At 38.6% G+C, this 16377-nt stretch overlaps 3 protein-coding genes across 3 annotated transcripts; 2 read left to right on the plus strand and 1 right to left on the minus strand.

The window, feature by feature from the left end:
• Positions 1 to 1348: 1348 nt before the first annotated feature.
• LOC110185821 (ribosomal RNA-processing protein 7 homolog A) lies at positions 1349 to 2349 on the plus strand. The gene is made up of 2 exons (XM_020954828.2): positions 1349 to 1473; positions 1530 to 2349. Exons 1-2 carry the CDS (start codon positions 1449 to 1451, stop codon positions 2303 to 2305), a joined length of 801 nt encoding a protein of 266 aa, XP_020810487.2. The 5' UTR covers positions 1349 to 1448; the 3' UTR covers positions 2306 to 2349.
• Positions 2350 to 4721: 2372 nt separating this feature from the next.
• On the minus strand, positions 4722 to 6028 carry LOC110186080 (uncharacterized). The gene is made up of 2 exons (XM_020955116.2): positions 5578 to 6028; positions 4722 to 5340 (listed from the first exon to the last, which is right to left on the minus strand). Exons 1-2 carry the CDS (start codon positions 5884 to 5886, stop codon positions 4885 to 4887), a joined length of 765 nt encoding a protein of 254 aa, XP_020810775.1. The 5' UTR covers positions 5887 to 6028; the 3' UTR covers positions 4722 to 4884.
• Positions 6029 to 8109: 2081 nt separating this feature from the next.
• On the plus strand, positions 8110 to 15878 carry H2.0 (Homeodomain protein 2.0). The gene is made up of 3 exons (XM_020954945.2): positions 8110 to 8826; positions 14092 to 14537; positions 15446 to 15878. The coding sequence occupies exons 1-3, from the start codon at positions 8334 to 8336 to the stop codon at positions 15716 to 15718; spliced, it is 1212 nt and encodes a 403-aa protein (XP_020810604.2). The 5' UTR covers positions 8110 to 8333; the 3' UTR covers positions 15719 to 15878.
• The last annotated feature ends 499 nt before the right edge of the window (positions 15879 to 16377 follow it).

Here is a 16377-nt window from a genome sequence, read left to right on the forward strand (position 1 = left end):
AGATTTGTTAGTGCTATAAAAACTTGAACAGAAAAACTTTCCGATTCAAAATTAATGCCATTTTGGCTTAATTATGATGTTTTGAAAACTCAGATTATTTAAGAAAATTGTCTGTTTTTATACCTTTTTGCAGATTATAGCTTCAGTCAGAAGATTAAAACGCAGTAAAGGAGTCATTTTCTTTCTTTTCATATTCTTGATCAGCATCAACAGCCCAATCGTTCTAGCCTTGTCCGGTCAAAAAATAAATTTTTGGCATTTTTCCGAAAATTGAAAATTTGATAAGGGGTTACATCATTAAAATTATCAAAAATTGGAAAAAAATTTATTATTTTATTTTTTTTATTTAATTTAATTTAATTTTAAACTTTGATTTGTCGAAACAATTGATATATAAGCTAAGTTATGATACTGCAAGGCTATATAAACTTTATTTTCAAATATGATTTTCTACCCATATTTCAAAGAATAATTAAGCTTAAAACAATTGAAATTCTCCCTTCAATTAATTAGCATCTATTCGCATGGAACAAGACTGCGGCCCATGGACCATGGACAGGAGCCAAACGTGCCTGGACCAACTTCCGCCTTTCATCATGCGGCCGTTAAATAAACGCAGGCTGTGGTCAGTGGAGGCCATGGAGGAGCACGTGGCAGCGGTGGGTCGGGATGTAGTTGTGGTTTGCAGTTTTTGTTTTCGGACCATTTGACGGGCACGGGTACAAACACAAGCATTCACATGTGCAGGACACATAGTGCAAGACAAAATCGGACCAAAACTAAAATACGTGCAAAGTTTACAAAAAACATTTCGTTTTAGACGGTGGTGCTGCATTCTGCTCCTCATCTCCTTCCCAGCTGAAGCTTAATTATTCTTTCGCTTTTTTACACAGTTGTAAGCATTTAAATATTAATACTTGAAAAAATATATTCAATTATTTGAACTTAAAATATTGATTTAAAAGAAGAAAAAGAATTTAAAGGTGAAGTTTTTGTTATAAGAAAGAAATATAACAATTTTCTTCGATAGGCTAAGCATCTGCCGGCCGGTGACGGAGGCTGGACGATGAAGGTTGCCGTCGCCAAAGAGAAAAAGAGAGATTAAAAAAAGGGGAAAAAATATATAAATAAATAATAATTAGTAAAATATTTTAGACATTATTTATGGAAGTTGAAATTAAAAAAAAAAAGGAAAGAAAAAAACCCTGACAGAACATTTTGGGATCTTTTCTACATAGCAATTTTACCATGCAGTGGCGTCCTCAAGCGGTGTAATGGGTAACTAAGTATGGCAATTACCATCAAAGTTTTTAACCTTTTTAGAAAAGTTTATATATCAGTTTATACAAGTTTAGAAATAAGCTAAGTTGGCAGCCCTCATAGAAGCAGCTGATTGCATCTGCATTGCTACACGTGCGTCAATTGAAATCGTAAACAAATAACAAATAATGGTGGAACTTGAGGGCTACACAGGTAACCTTTCCCAAAAAACATGCACATAATGTTAACTTACACAAAACCTCCTTTAGTGGTTCCCCTACGCACGTCGCCCGATGCGAAACACTGCCACAGCGTCTACATGCGGGAGCACTTCATCCGGCTCATGGACCCTAACAAACCCAAAGGCCGCACGCTATTCCTGCTCAATGTTCCGCCATACGTGACAGAGGAGAGCCTGAGAACGGTCTTTAGCCAGGCGGGAACCATTGAGGTCGTAGAGTTCGCCGCTAAGCCTGGAAAAGATGAGACCATCAAGTGGTACGAAGGAACCAGCGAACCCATCTCTGCTAGACGTCCGCCCTTCTGTTTCAAGGTAGCCTATGTGGTCTTCCAGAAGAGTAGCAGCATTGCCAAGGCGTTGAGCTTGAAGAGCATCGATCTGTTCAACAGCAGCGGCGAGTGCATCATCAAGACCGGCATGGAGCTGTGGCACGAGGAGTACGAGAACAATTACCTCCTGGACCCGCAGAAGACGAAAAAGCTAATCCGCAAGTATATGTCCGGGTACGACAAAAGGGAGCGGGCTGCTGCAGAGGCAGCCAAAACGAGTGAGGCCGATGCCGACGGATGGGTCACAGTGGGCAAAGAGGGCCGCAATGCCGGCTTTGAGCAGAAGGAATCAGTGGTCGGTAGACTGGAAAACAGAATGGCAAAAGACAAGAAGACTAAAGAACTGACCAATTTCTACACTTTCCAAATACGAGAGAGCAAAATGCAAAACATCGTCGAAATGCGCAAGAAGTTCGAGGAGGACAAGCGGAAAATCGAGCTGCTCAAGCAATCGCGTCGCTTCAAACCATTTTAGCTTTAAGAGTTAAAAAATAAAACGTCCTTTAGTTTACCCCAAAAGCGAGTTGAAAAAATCAGCTGACTCGACCTCATGTATGTATATCCCCATAAATTTGCAGTACGCAATTGACACTTTACTGCGTCCAAATCCTGGCCTGAACACGCCGCGGCCATAACTTATACTCGAACGCGGTCAGAGGCGGCCATAAAAGCTTATAAAAAGCGAACAACAAGAACATGCGAAGAGAAGAAACGAAACGCTTATTGTGTGATAATCGCTTATGGTTTATGTTAATTTAAGAAATGATAAAAATATTTCGCTTATCAATTTCGGATCATAATAATCGACGCCGTCGTCGCGACTCTTAGTCGTACTGCGAAACTCGCCAGGTCCACTCACACAGCACGCGATATTTCATCCTGATCCGAGGTATGCATGTCGCGGGCTCACCACAGGGCCGGATCGGCGGCTCTAAGGGAGCGATCTGCTGCCTAAGACTTGATTTCTTTAATTTTATACACATAGGAGAAGTTCTCCAAAGTATCTTAATATGGTAATGATGACCTTTAAAATGGTTTCTTTAACATTTTGGCTTTAATTTAAAATTGTTGGCTGTATATTAAATAGGACAAAAAATCATGTTTGTATATACAGATTGGGCTGCACAAAGACCTCAAATTAAAAATATTTCCTCAAGTCTATAAGTCCGTTCCTGTTCTGTGGGTAATGTGGCGCGCGTAAATTTTCGGATCTTCATCTCCAGACCTCTGGTAACCCGAGAGTCTGTGGAGGCTTGGGGAGTGAAATACAAACGAGTTACGCGTCGGATAACGCATGCTGACGATCTTGGCCAGGCTTGGGCTCGCCTCGTCGCCGGTTGGTTGCCGTTGTTATTGGTGGCCTACTGTGGAGCCTAAAGACAGCCACACATTCATAATTTTCCATCGATGCGTATCGTTTAAACGTTTTCAATTGATTAAAATGCGATAAATCATAATCGCCAACGTCGTCTTGAAAACTTGGGAACTTGTGAGGGTTCACAGGCCAGGCCAGAGCAGACCCTCCCGGCCATCGATGCCATGTCCGGGGTGATGGAACGATTTACGAGCCTTGAACATAATAAAGTGTTAACGGAACGAGTTATTAAGGTAATCTGAATGCGCATAAGTTAATAAAGGCTGAAGACGATTTGCATTGGCAGTGTGTGGCACCGCAGCGCTCCAGCGTCTACGGTTGCATCTAGCCGGCTTTAGGCCTCGGCTCAGCGCTCAGAGCTCAGCTATGTATTACCAACCAGCCGATCGACGGACACACAAGATGTCGAGAAATATAACTAAACCGACCACACGTACGTCTCCCATGCTGCACAGCAGGACACCGGACTCAGCCCAGTCCGCTCGGCAAGATTGCTCCACGATGGACGAGGAAAAAGGCAGGCTTGGGTATGCCGTGTTTTGTGAGGAGAACAATCAATAAATTTAAACACGTGAACAGACGCGAACAGGAACGGATCGATCGAACAGCCCACAACAACAAGAACGCCAACAAGCGAGAGCGATAAGTGATCAATGCGCCGTGTCGACTGATTGGACAGAATCAATAGCCCGGGGCGCGGGGGCGGGGGCATGGACGTTGTGGGGTTTAAGGGAAAGTGAGTGATTTTATTTTATGTCGGAGAAATGGATACTAGAGTAGTGGACAAACAAGCTTAGGATAACAAAAATGGCGTAGTGCGAAATATTTATAAAAGTAAGTATTAAATATTTACTTATAAAAAAAAAACATTAAAAATATAAGAACTTATTTTAAATTAATGACAGGATCAAAATGATCATAATCGAAAACACGGTAAATCGATCATGATATTTGATCATAAAAATTATTATAACTAATCAAAAAACTCATCAATTTCAGTTCGGAAAGCTGTTATATGCTAGTTTTTATTAGGATAATAAATCTGCAAACTCAATTTAAAACTTAAGAAAATTAAAATTTTTTCAAATTTTTGCAAATTTTAATGATGTAACCCCTTATCAAATTTTGAAATTTTGGAAAAATGTTTGAAAACCTACTTTTCGACCGGAAATAGCTAGATCGACTCGGCTTTTGATCCTGATCAAGAATATATATAATTTATATGGTCGGAAATGATTTGTTCACTACGTTTTAAGCTTCTGATTGAAAATATAATACTCTTCAAGGGTGTGATGGAAGGTGAAGGTAGTATTGAAGCATGTAAGAATTTAGAGACAGGTACAAAGCCTATATTATATTTGGGAATAATTGTCTGATCCTTAAGGAAAAAATCAATAATTTAATAAAAGTAGATGGAAACCATGTGAACATGTGCAGTACAAGGTTGTTTATATCGGTCCGTCTCCCAATTAGCACACTGCTCGAACTTTTTGTCAAAATTTTAAAACCGGATACCTTTAACATTTTCTGAAACTAAACTTGTTTACTGCGAACTCATTTTTAAAATATGTCTATATATAATAATAATTATAATACAATAACAAAATTCATTTAAAATATTTCCTTTCTAGGCATACACTGTATGTGGAAATATTACTTCAACTTAATTTAAATAACAATTAGTAACAATCTCCAAAATTAAACCAGTTTGTGGTATCGACATCGTCCGTCATAATGGGTTCCCTACGAGCTGTAGAGGGTCCATAGAGACTGTAGCGCCTGGATCCAGCAATGACCTCTCGGTATCGCCTCACCGGTGTCCGGGAGAGATGCAGCTCCATGAGATCCCAGTCGTTGACATCCCGAAAAACGGAGCGGATCATGTGCATACGACCCAGGAGTTCCGTCTCTCGTAATCCCTCGTATCTACGTCCAGTGCGGGCCCGGAAGGTTTTGTATACTTCGCTCTGCTGCTTAGTCTCCGTTGCTGTCTGTAGCTCCTTGCGGTAAAGTGCTCTAATCCCACGTCCCAGATGACGAATGTGCTCGAAATTTTTGACATTAAGGGCCACCAGGGATACGGCATCCAAATTCAGTAGCTTGTGACCATCAATATAGTTTTCACGGAAGGTTTCCTATTCAAGAAAGAGCGTATTTTAAGCAAAATACTATTTTACAGGAAGTTTCAAAACTTTATGTTACAGAAGAATCCTTTTTATATTAATTTAGTAAATCCAAAACAGTCACTTGTTTGAAATGAATAGATTATTTTTAGACCACTTCGAATTAGGCTTTAAACTTTTTAAGACTTTGGAAGAAAACCAATTGTTTTAAACTGATAGTTTACTTTTTTTCAAGACTCGACTTCCCACCTCATATTCTGGATAGCCAAAATTGCGCAACCAGTCCGTCACATCGTTGATACTCCACTTAAAGACCTCCGTACGGGCTTGGGAATCCACAACTGCGGCGCAGAGGTTGAACAGTGAGTCCGGTGAGGCCTTAAACGGAAGTGGCACATCCTCCTTGTTGTACTCCACGTCGGGAAACATGTAGCTCGGATATCGAAAGCAAAAGTCCTCCTCCTCCTGAGGCGGCTCACAGATGTCCGGACTCTCCATACCGTCTAGACTACGTAGCAATGGAGACGGAATACTCGAGGACGACGAGAACGACTCCATTCCAGTGTGTAAGACGTACTGTTCCTTGGCTAACTTAAATTGAGTTGCCCCGCAACTTTCGCCTGCGATTTCTCCTTAATAAGGAGTGGTGTTCGTGTCTGTTTGATTGCGTTTTATTTACTTCCTTTTCTACCATGTCCTTCTACTAGTTAACAATGCACAGGAAATTCGAAATAAAATTAAAATTATGATGAATAAAGCCTCTCGGTATTTAAATTTTACAAATTGAAGGTTTATTTATTCAACATTTAATTTGTATTTAATTTTTCCTTGAGATAATATACAACACCGGAGGTACAATATATTCTTAAATACTATGTATCCACTTCGAAAACCTATTACCTACTATCTTCTATTTTAGGGCATCAAAAATGTCACAAGCTTCAAGTATGTGGTTCCTGTTTTCACGTTCCTTACCTGAGGAGTGCATTTGCATATCGGATTTTTTCTGGGTCAATTTGTGGGCTTGCGGTACTGGGACGTTTGGGCACCAAATACACCTTTGGGGGTGGCTGTTTTCTGCCAGAAAGTACATAAGCCAAAGGCGGTCACGACAGACTTCCTATTAATAACGCAATATAACACAAGTTTCACTTAAAAATGTTCATATTTTTACCCTTCCTACACGCGATGTTCGTGGATTTGCAAGAGTATATATTGTACTTGCGGATGGTAAGAAGTGACGGAAGGGTGTTCCAAATACAAAGTGTGTAAGCCCTAATCCTTGTTAAGTTTCTAGACCAGAGAATATCTAGCAATGTGCATTCCAATTTCTTTCCTAAATATAAAGTTAATCGAAACTAACTCTTTTAGACAACATAAATATCTGAATTGAATATTACACGTAGTTCATTTTATAAATAAACTTTATATCGTAACGACAAATACCTGGATAAGTCTTTAATTAATTTATTTGGATAGAGAGAAGTTTTGAAATACCAGATGCACGAGATTATTAACCTAATGAATATAATATTTTATTATTATTAAGTTTAAGCTCCAATAAATGGAGTTTACCATTTTTTTAAATTATTTAAATTTTCCCCCCCAATTTTTTTACAATTTTAAAAATGATTTGAAATGACTTTAAATCACTATTTGTTTTAATATAAAACTGCCTTTGAATTTGTATACATTGCAATGAGCTTTAACCCCTTAAAAATGTGAAAATTTACAGGAAATTACTTGATATATGACTGAAAAATGTATATCCAACAAGGGTATACAAATTTAAAGCTAATAAAAGTTTAATATTCTGATATATATACCCATATAAATGATTAAGTTACCAACATTTTATTCAGCAATAATCATGATAGGCAATCCTTCCTTTTCATTATTTAAATGAAAGCTGTGATTAGATCAGGGATCTGCAGTCACCACCTCTACCCACTGTATGGACTGCCTAACTAATAGAGTTAATGGAGATCGCTCAATAGTTTCCCCCACATTCCTCCTGCCACCAGAGAGATTCCGTATCGGCTATACGAGCTCATGCTTCTGGCTCCGCCCACTGGAATGGATCGCTCGTATTGGCCACCAGCCGCCGAGCCATGGCTTCTCCACATGTTGTGGGCACAAGGGAACCGGAATTCGCTGATCTCTGTGTGTGTGTGGGGAATACGGGAACATATGGAAAAATCAGTAAACAAAGTTAGCACCGATTGAGGAAACAATTTTTGTGCCGAGCTAATGACACAGCGGCATGTTTGTGTGTAAACACAAGCGAACTGTATACCAAGACTTCTATCCGTATGGGTTTACAGTGCGTGCAACATTTTAAAAATTATGGAGATTATAATAGTTTGAATAAGAAGTTTTTATGGAAATATACAAGCCATTTTTGACCCGAGTTGAATTATTTTCAACTTTATTTCGGTAAGGCTCCTTAGGAGTTTGATCGAATTGGAAAAGGAGACTGTTTAAGGAATTGGAAAAGCGCCCAAAGATTGATTAGATTTTATATTTTTTGTACATATACGACACCTCTTTATCCCTTTTTTGTATGTTTCTTTAAAGAATTTATTGCAGTTTCGTGCTTATATCGTAGATAATACGGGGTGGGAGCTCTAAAAATGTTTTTAAAAAGTGCTTACAAATAAAGTAAAGTTCTTGCCCACTGTGGGATATTGGGGAACATACAATCTCGGCGAGATTTACCTAAACGCCCGATCATTTCGTGTGGTGTGTGCCAAAGGCAATCGATCCCGGCCGGTTCCGATCAGTTCTGTGTGGGCTGTCTTGCAAAGCGGTTCATCGGATCGATGCTTGGGGTCTCCCGAAAATATCTCGGTGTTTCTTGATCAATTCCAAGCGACGGCGTTTGGCTAAATACATAAATAAGTGACATGTTAAGTGTAAATTAAGTTGTCCCAGTGATTTACTTATTCGGTGATCGAAGTGATCAGTGATCAATGTAAAACTGACATGTAACTATTGTTGACGAAATGTTACTACACGAGAGTGCCGCCAGCATGGAACAGAGTATGCCCGAGAACCTCAGCACTCAAGTGTGCGAGGTGAAGATACCGACGCCTACCGCGAACTATACTGTCTCCGAAAGGAGTGATCGCGGTCTCCCTGCCGAATCCGACACAGGCCCAGCGAGCACGTCACCCCCCGCCACCACCAGCACCACCAAAGTAAAGCTGAGCTTCAGCGTTGATCGCTTGCTGGGCTCCTCCGAGTCCAGTCCTTCATCTTCCCCGGCGCCATGGGCCTGCTGCGATGGTAATGCCTTCTCCTGCTGCACTTTCCCTCGCTGCTTCAGCCAGGCAAAAGCAGAAGTTCCTAAGCTCGGCCAGCTCCTACATCCTGGAGCAGCGCCAGCAACTCCATCTCACCTGTACTCCTACGTTGGACTCGATAAACTATATCCTGGAATGTGTATGGATTACAAATCGGTACTGAGACCAACACCCATTCGGGCAGCAGAACATGGTGAGTACAGATAAAGGAGCGCCTAGAATGCACAAGGTACGGCAGTCCTTAGCACAAACTTTGTCATTTTTCCTAAAGCGTTGCAGATTAATTCATAATTTAAGCCATAATGCAAACTATACGAAAATTTTAGTCCTACAAATTTCTTAAATAAGGTATAAAAGTATAGAAATATATTTTAGTTTATATAGCAAGCTAAAGTATATTTCCTTGAAACCCCATAGAAAACGCATTCTGTAGAATTGCTTTAAAAAACATAATTCTTAAAGAAAGAAACTGAAAGTTACAGGTAATAAAAATTCATTATAATATGTCTGGAGTTATTTAGTATTAGGCTCGCTTTTGCATATTGTTATATTCATTACGTTTATCCACATTCTTTCTTTCATTTAATCGAACTAAATATAAAATATATAAAACGTAGGAAAGAGCAATAAAAGGTACCTCAAAAATACCTAATTATTATATTGAGAAAGCATAATTTTAGTCAGAAGATTGTAACTGTATGAAGAAGTCATTTCCGACCCTATAAATCATATATATCCTTGATCAGCACTAATTGCCAAATCGATCTAGCTATGTCCGGTCGAAAAGTAAATTTTCGAATTTTTTAAAAAATTTTAAATTTTTATAAGGGGTTACATCATTAAAATTTCCAAAAATTGGAAAAATTTTCAATTTCATTAAATTTCAAATTGAGTATGCAGAACTATTAACCTAATAATAAGTAGCCCATAAAAAGCTTTCCGAACCGAAATTAATGCATTTTTGGCATAGTTATGAGATTTTTTAAACTTGGATTTGGCAAAAAAATTGTCATGTAAAAATACTAATATTTGTTTTTATTAAATAAATTCAAATATTTTTCGCTTAGTTTTCATAAATTTCCTATTCGATCGTATAATTCAATTGAAAAATTTAAGGGTATATAAACTTCGTCTTCCCGAAGTTAGTTTTCTTTCTTGTTTAATTTGTTATCAAGTATAAATTTTCCAATGATTTCCAATTTCCAGCTACGATATATCTTTTGTTCTTTTTGACAAAAGTATACTTTGTTTTAATGCTGGTTTACGATGAACAGAGTAAGGAAATAAAATTAATAAAATAATTTAAAAATGTCTCCGTTGCGCCAAACTCTTGTCAATATCATAATATACTTAAAAAGAGTATTAAAATATATGTGAAATATTCCTGGACACACCAAAGGGAAGTCTTAAAGCCCAATCGAACGCTGGCTATAAATTGGGTATTTTTAGTGGAATTATTACTTGATCTGTGGCCATATTGTGCAATATTCCAGCGGCCAAATGTTCCCTGCTCCTTGGTTTTGACGAAAACAATTCGTTTGTTGAAATCGACAACAAACTATCTCTATATGTTTCGAGTATTTACGTTACTTCCTGCTGCTTTTGTATATCTGGAGACGACGACTTCTCATGCACTGCACTTTGATCTTGTTTATAAGAAAAATAGTGAGAAATATGTATATTCTGTGTGTGGTTGGTTGGCTTTTCGAATAGAGCATTTTCATTGTTTAACAAGCTGCTTCCATTTTACGCATCCCGGGCCAACATATAAGGAGCCTTTTCTCATTCTGTTTTATATACAATTCTTGTCAAGTGGGTGCTAACTGTGTGAGGACTTTCAACGATTGTATAGGGATTGATGGGGCAGGGTCGAAGGCAGGAAATGTGCCAACATATTGTCGAAGATTGTGAAAGAAAAGATTACGACCTGGTAAGATCATCATTTTATTGGAAAATATTATCGATAAACAAAAATGGGATGGTAATTGTTAGTTTGGATTTTGTTAAGAAGAAATAAATATAAACATAGATATTGGAAATAAGTTATGATTATCCGAACCGTTTAAAGACATTTATATGGCAAAAATGATTAAAAGCTCTTTTAGTTTAGTTAAGATACTCCATTTTGAAGACAGCATCAATAGCAGAATTGGATTAGCCATTTTTGATTAGATTAGATTAGATTACTTTCCTTTTAAATAATCCCCTATCAAAGACAATATTTTAACCAATTCTTAGCTTTACATAAATGAATAAATAAATTATCAAGTGGGAAATAATGTTAGCCTTTGAGCTTTTCCCGTCCGGTTTTAAAATATTCAAAATACTGCGCGGAAAGATAAATTCAACCATACACTTCTGCGAAGGCATTTATTAAAAATTATCATCAATTTTAAACGGTTTTCAAACACATTTCGCCGAGGTGAAAATGAATGAGGCAATTAGTAAGGAGCATTAAATTCGACATTTCCTCAATCAACAAGCAGTGTGGTAAAAAAAACAAGCTGCCTTTGAAGGGGTTTCATCAATCCTGTGGCCACATTAAATAAATTAAATTAAAAATAACAAATCCCAAAATGAACAACGATTTATGAACAAATTAAGAATCAGACTTTGAAAATAAACTTGATGTTCGCGCGGAACGAGAGTGAAAAAGTTTGTTTATTTGCTTGAGCAATTGGTCCGTCATTCATGGGCAGATACAGATAGCTATCCGTCTAATTGCCCACTGTAATGAATTGTTCCGTTCCAGAATAGATTGGGCACAGAAACGATGATAAAGAAAATGGGATGTGAGGAGGAGCTATCTAGCGGGAGCGACAGGTACAGGTGGAGAGCCAATCTCTGATAGATGTGGCGCCACGGGCTCAACTACTGTGACTCCATCCAAAGAGGCTAAGGATGAGGCTGAGGCTGAGGCAGGGTCTGAGGTGCCGGTGCCGTTTAGGCTAATGACGGAGAATAGCTGCCCGATGGGCTAACCGAATGACTAACTGAATGATTGAGTCTGTGGAAGCCAAGCGGTATTTTTAGGGGCCAAGCCAAAGGCCAACTATTTACACACAGCCACCCACTGGGGTGGCCTTTCGTGGAGGCTACCTGCAGCGTCCAACCTGCTTAGCCCCAGCCTCCTATGAAGACTCCTCATTTCGTGATGGATTGATCCTATCGCATCGCACATCATAAAATCTCGGCCCAAGCTCTCTCGCTCTTTTCCCCGACTCATCGGGATGCTGTGTTGCTGTTTGTCTGTCCCGACTGGTGTTGAGTAGTTTGTTTGATTGTTTCCCCTTTTCTTGGTCTGCGATCGATCGATTCACCGATCGATGGCTGAGCTAAAATAGATTCTCTGATATAAAAATGTTGTCTGAGCAATAATCCGGCGCCGTGTGCCTAATTAATTAACCATTTATAAGTATGTTAATCCGATTTGAACTGCGTTCTAGCGCTCAACGAATCATGTCTCACTGATCTTCATGGGAGAATTTCTCGGATGTCTTTTAGGGAAATATTATACATGGAAATTGAGGATTACAGGTGTATACTAATGTTGAATTAAAATTAATTAGGGTTTTAAAGAGGACCATGCTGTTTTTTTAAGAAAGTATTAACTAATACCAAAGTATGTGACTCTTAAAATTACCAGATTGATTTGCAAAGTTGCAATGATTCATTTGTGGGGATTTCTTGTGTGCTAACAAAGGCCAGGCAGAGCATTTTACTGCCTCGTATCTTCAACTTAGTTGTTCATTGATGTTTGCTTTGATATCACATCCAAAGCGATTTTTGCGACACTTCATCCTTTATCCTGTTACGTACTCTTACATGACTCCTAAACACCTCAATACTCTAGGAATATTTGGCATAAAAATACATAAATTGCCAGAAAAGCCGTAAAGTAAACTCTTGGCTAAGTCTGGAGCAGATGGCCCAATGCATCATGGAATGCATGGTTTCTGCGAAAGCATTCAACTTCAGCCAAAAGTTCATTCGCAGTTTAACCCAATATGGCAGAACGAGCCGAGATATATTCGCCCAGCCCATAAATATGGAATATCCTGTCAGGGCGTTACCAATAAATCGAAACGAACTTAAAAATAGCAGTTTACCTGCGGTGCAAACGCATCCTCTCGGAGATGCATCCGCAATGGTGGAGGGCACGGGTGATTTAAGATCACGCCCCGCAATTATCAGAACTCATTAAGATATTTACAGGTCTCCAGGCGCATTCTGAGCGCACAATATTTACAAATGGATCTCGATGTGGGCAATTAAGGAGCCTGGCGTTGTGCAGAGGCAAGAGGCTCAAGGCAGGTGATGAAAATTAGTAAAAACTCATTAAAACAAAACGCTGGTAGTTGACACAAACCAAATGCCAAATCCCCAATTAAGACGTTATTAACCTTTGCTCGATGCAGATACAGATACATTTGCGGTGCAGCGGCGCATTTCCGCCGTAATGTAAATAGACGGCGGACTCTTAGAGTGTTTTCCTTGAGTAAATAAAACGCTCTCCACGAAGACAATTAGACTCATGCCGAGAGCACACAAACAAAGCGAATGAGTCCCGGCACAGCATCTATGAAAAAAGCCAATAAAAAATGCATAAACTAGTTTTAAGGAGTTGCCACAAGGCAACGATTTTGAAAACTTATATATGCGTGAATTTGGATATTTAAAAAACATTTAGCCGAAAGAAAGCATTTGGCTTTCAGCTCAACCTCGTGTGCCCCATGTTGTGCTCGATTACCCCAAATAATTTTCGCTCTCTTAGCCATAATTGTTGTTGTTCTTATTCCCCGTGTATGTGCTTGTGTGTGTGTGGGGTAAACAAAAAGTATTCGCCCCGCGGCCACAAAAATGCCTCAATGATTATTTCCAATTAAGTGAAAATTTTATTATAAACAAACGAATTTAAATATTTTCAACGTGAGTTTCATTGAACAAAATAATTTACTCAAACAAAGGAAATTTGAATTTCATATTTTCGGCCAACAAAATAATATTATTGTTTTCGGGATTGCGACTCTGGCGAATAAGGAAATTCGTAAATTTTGTTCAACAAAAAATATATTATTTCCCCCGGATGTACTCTGCGCTATTAGGGCCAAGAGGATGCGGCCCATAAGTAATGGTTAAGCTTTATAAAAATAAATAATCAATCGATTGTGTAAATTGGGCAGCGGAATAACAAAACAATAATGTTTTGGCAACAAAATAAGTTTAAAATTAAGAACTTTATTTATATTTATATTGACATTGAATAATAATATTTGGAAATATCTTTTTATAAATCACGCCCTTATAAATATTAAACAGAAGGGGAAGAACGTGAAACTAAATAAATATTATTTTCCAAGTCAATACTGTGTCCCACAAGTGTCACTTTTTCTATTAAGTAACCGAAATTCTTCACCATTTTTAATCGCTATATATTTCCCTTTGCCAACCAAAACAGCCACATCCACATATCCCACGCTGGCAACGAATGCGCTCCTCCGCTTCCACCAACATCACCAACAGCACCATCAGCAGCACCTCCATCAGCAACATAAGCCTCCGCAACATAACTCGACGATAGCAGCCTCGGGCCTGCTGGCGCCCCTTCACAGTCTCAAGAACCTCCAGTGTACGCCGCAACAGAGGTTTCTGGGCAAGACGCAGCAGCAGCTCCTGGATCACACTCCTACGACACCCTCCGACGCCACACCACAAAATGGCAGCCATGGCAACAATGGTTGCAACGGCGGCGGCAATAATGGCAAGCGGAAGCGCTCCTGGTCACGGGCCGTCTTCACCAATCTGCAGCGAAAGGGTCTGGAGATTCAGTTCCAGCAGCAGAAGTACATCACAAAGCCAGATCGTCGCAAGTTGGCGGCACGACTGAACCTCACAGATGCGCAGGTAAGGCAAATAGGGCTTAAACTTAAGGGGAAGACTTAAATCCTTGATGCTCTTGTCAAATTATATATATACTTGAACAAAATGCTTTTATAAATGCTATAGATATGTTCGTGCTATACAGGTTTAAAGAAAATAAAACAGGTGTATAATCAAAATCCTATAAAATCATAAGATCATTTCACGGAATGGTATACAAAACAGCTACAAGGATAGGGTCAACCTACAGTTGATACTTTCATATTATTATCTATATATAATTATAATTAATAATTTATAGATATAATAATTACATATTTCAGTAGTTATAATAATTATATATCTTGGAAAACAATGAAAATTCGCAATTCGAATTCGCACACCCTATTTAAGAATATAAAATTTAATGAACAGAAAAGAATTGAAAAGTGTGCAAATTGTTAAAAACCCAAATAAGTAAAAAACACGTTTCATTCCAAGTATTTGTCCCAAAGTTTCGTTAAAATTTATTTTCTGATTGTATCTTCCTGCTTATTCATCGAACTTTTTTGATTAAAATGGCTTTGTTTGGTTGCAAATAGAAGGCATAAATGACTTTAATATTACTCTGGAGGACAGTTATTTTTTAAACCATATATATTCTAGTGGTCTGAATTAAATATTTACTGTATACTGAAATATACATATAAACAAAATCTGAATTTAACAACCCTCTTTAAAGAACATGAATATCTGTAGTATACTTATTCTTTTCATTCTCATTTTATGCCAATTCTCTACTTCCCACCTACTTTGTCTAAATTAGACAATCAAAGAACGCTCACAGTTTTGCAATATAATATGCAACGGGAGTGATCTTTCCAAACATTTATAATATATTAATTAGCTGAGTTTAAGCCTGTAAATGCTTATCAACCCTTCTTACCAATTAGGTCAAGGTGTGGTTTCAAAACCGTCGCATGAAGTGGCGTCACACACGGGAGAATCTGAAGAGCGGCCAAGAGAAGCAGCCCCAACAGCAACAACAGCCAACGTCTGCGGTCAGTGCAGGAGTGGGTGGTGGAGCATCCAAGGTGGCTAGTGGGACAGGAGCTGGGAATCCCCACGAAGCCCTCGACTACAGCTCTGATAGCTCCTCCAGCGTGGAGTTAAGCGAGCAAGCTGAGGACGACGATGATAACATAGTCATTGATGTGGTGGAGTAGTCGTACTTTTACATGCATTCTACAGATGTATCTTTCGGATACGTAACAAACGCCATGGAGGATGTGTATAAATTATTATTATTAAATTATTGAAATATGGATAAGTTTCATTTGTTACACATAAATTATTTTAAAATAAATGTCAAAGTAAATAACCCTACAAGTTGTGGGATTAATGAATTGGAAGCAAGCACATTGCTAGAAAAATATTTATAAGAACAGAACCCTGTGTCTCTTTGCCTCTCCAAAATGAAAACAAATTCCCTCTCATAATTCCACAGAATACAGCAGTATTATCAATACGCAATGCCACTTTCGTACATAACGCAGCTGAAAAAAAAAAATTAATTAAGGGAATATAGCTGCGATCAGCAAAATATGAGACGCGGCGACAACGACAGAGAGACCTTCTCCTAATCAAGACAACGATAAAAGCCGATACGCCTAGAGCGGACGGAATGGAAGTGATCAAGTTGGTGGTCAAGCGCGGAGAGAAGAGCAGTCCGGAGAGCAGTAATTAGACAAAAAGTGTTTATCCAGTGGGTTGGATCCACAACGACATTGAAATATTACATACACTTGGTTTATTGTTAATCGGGTTATGATCAGGGGAGAATGTAGGTTGACTTTCATGCTAAGGCCACCTATTAAATGGAACT

This window comes from Drosophila serrata, unplaced genomic scaffold (genome assembly GCF_035046125.1).
Source record: "Drosophila serrata isolate PLE 108 unplaced genomic scaffold, ASM3504612v1 contig_100, whole genome shotgun sequence".
NCBI lineage: Eukaryota > Metazoa > Arthropoda > Insecta > Diptera > Drosophilidae > Drosophila > Drosophila serrata.

Excerpts from the sequence above, each read along its gene's own strand:
- H2.0 (XM_020954945.2), top strand. The coding sequence starts at position 8,334 with ATGTTACTACACGAGAGTGCCGCCAGCATGGAACAGAGTATGCCCGAG. Across the intron at positions 8,827-14,091 it reads CATTCGGGCAGCAGAACATG|CCACATCCACATATCCCACG; the intron begins GTGAGTACAGAT and ends CAACCAAAACAG. Across the intron at positions 14,538-15,445 it reads TGAACCTCACAGATGCGCAG|GTCAAGGTGTGGTTTCAAAA; the intron begins GTAAGGCAAATA and ends CTTACCAATTAG.
- LOC110185821 (XM_020954828.2), top strand. The coding sequence starts at position 1,449 with ATGGTGGAACTTGAGGGCTACACAG. Across the intron at positions 1,474-1,529 it reads GGAACTTGAGGGCTACACAG|TGGTTCCCCTACGCACGTCG; the intron begins GTAACCTTTCCC and ends AACCTCCTTTAG.
- LOC110186080 (XM_020955116.2), bottom strand. The coding sequence starts at position 5,886 with ATGGAGTCGTTCTCGTCGTCCTCGAGTATTCCGTCTCCATTGCTACGT. Across the intron at positions 5,341-5,577 it reads TTGGCTATCCAGAATATGAG|GAAACCTTCCGTGAAAACTA; the intron begins GTGGGAAGTCGA and ends TTTCTTGAATAG.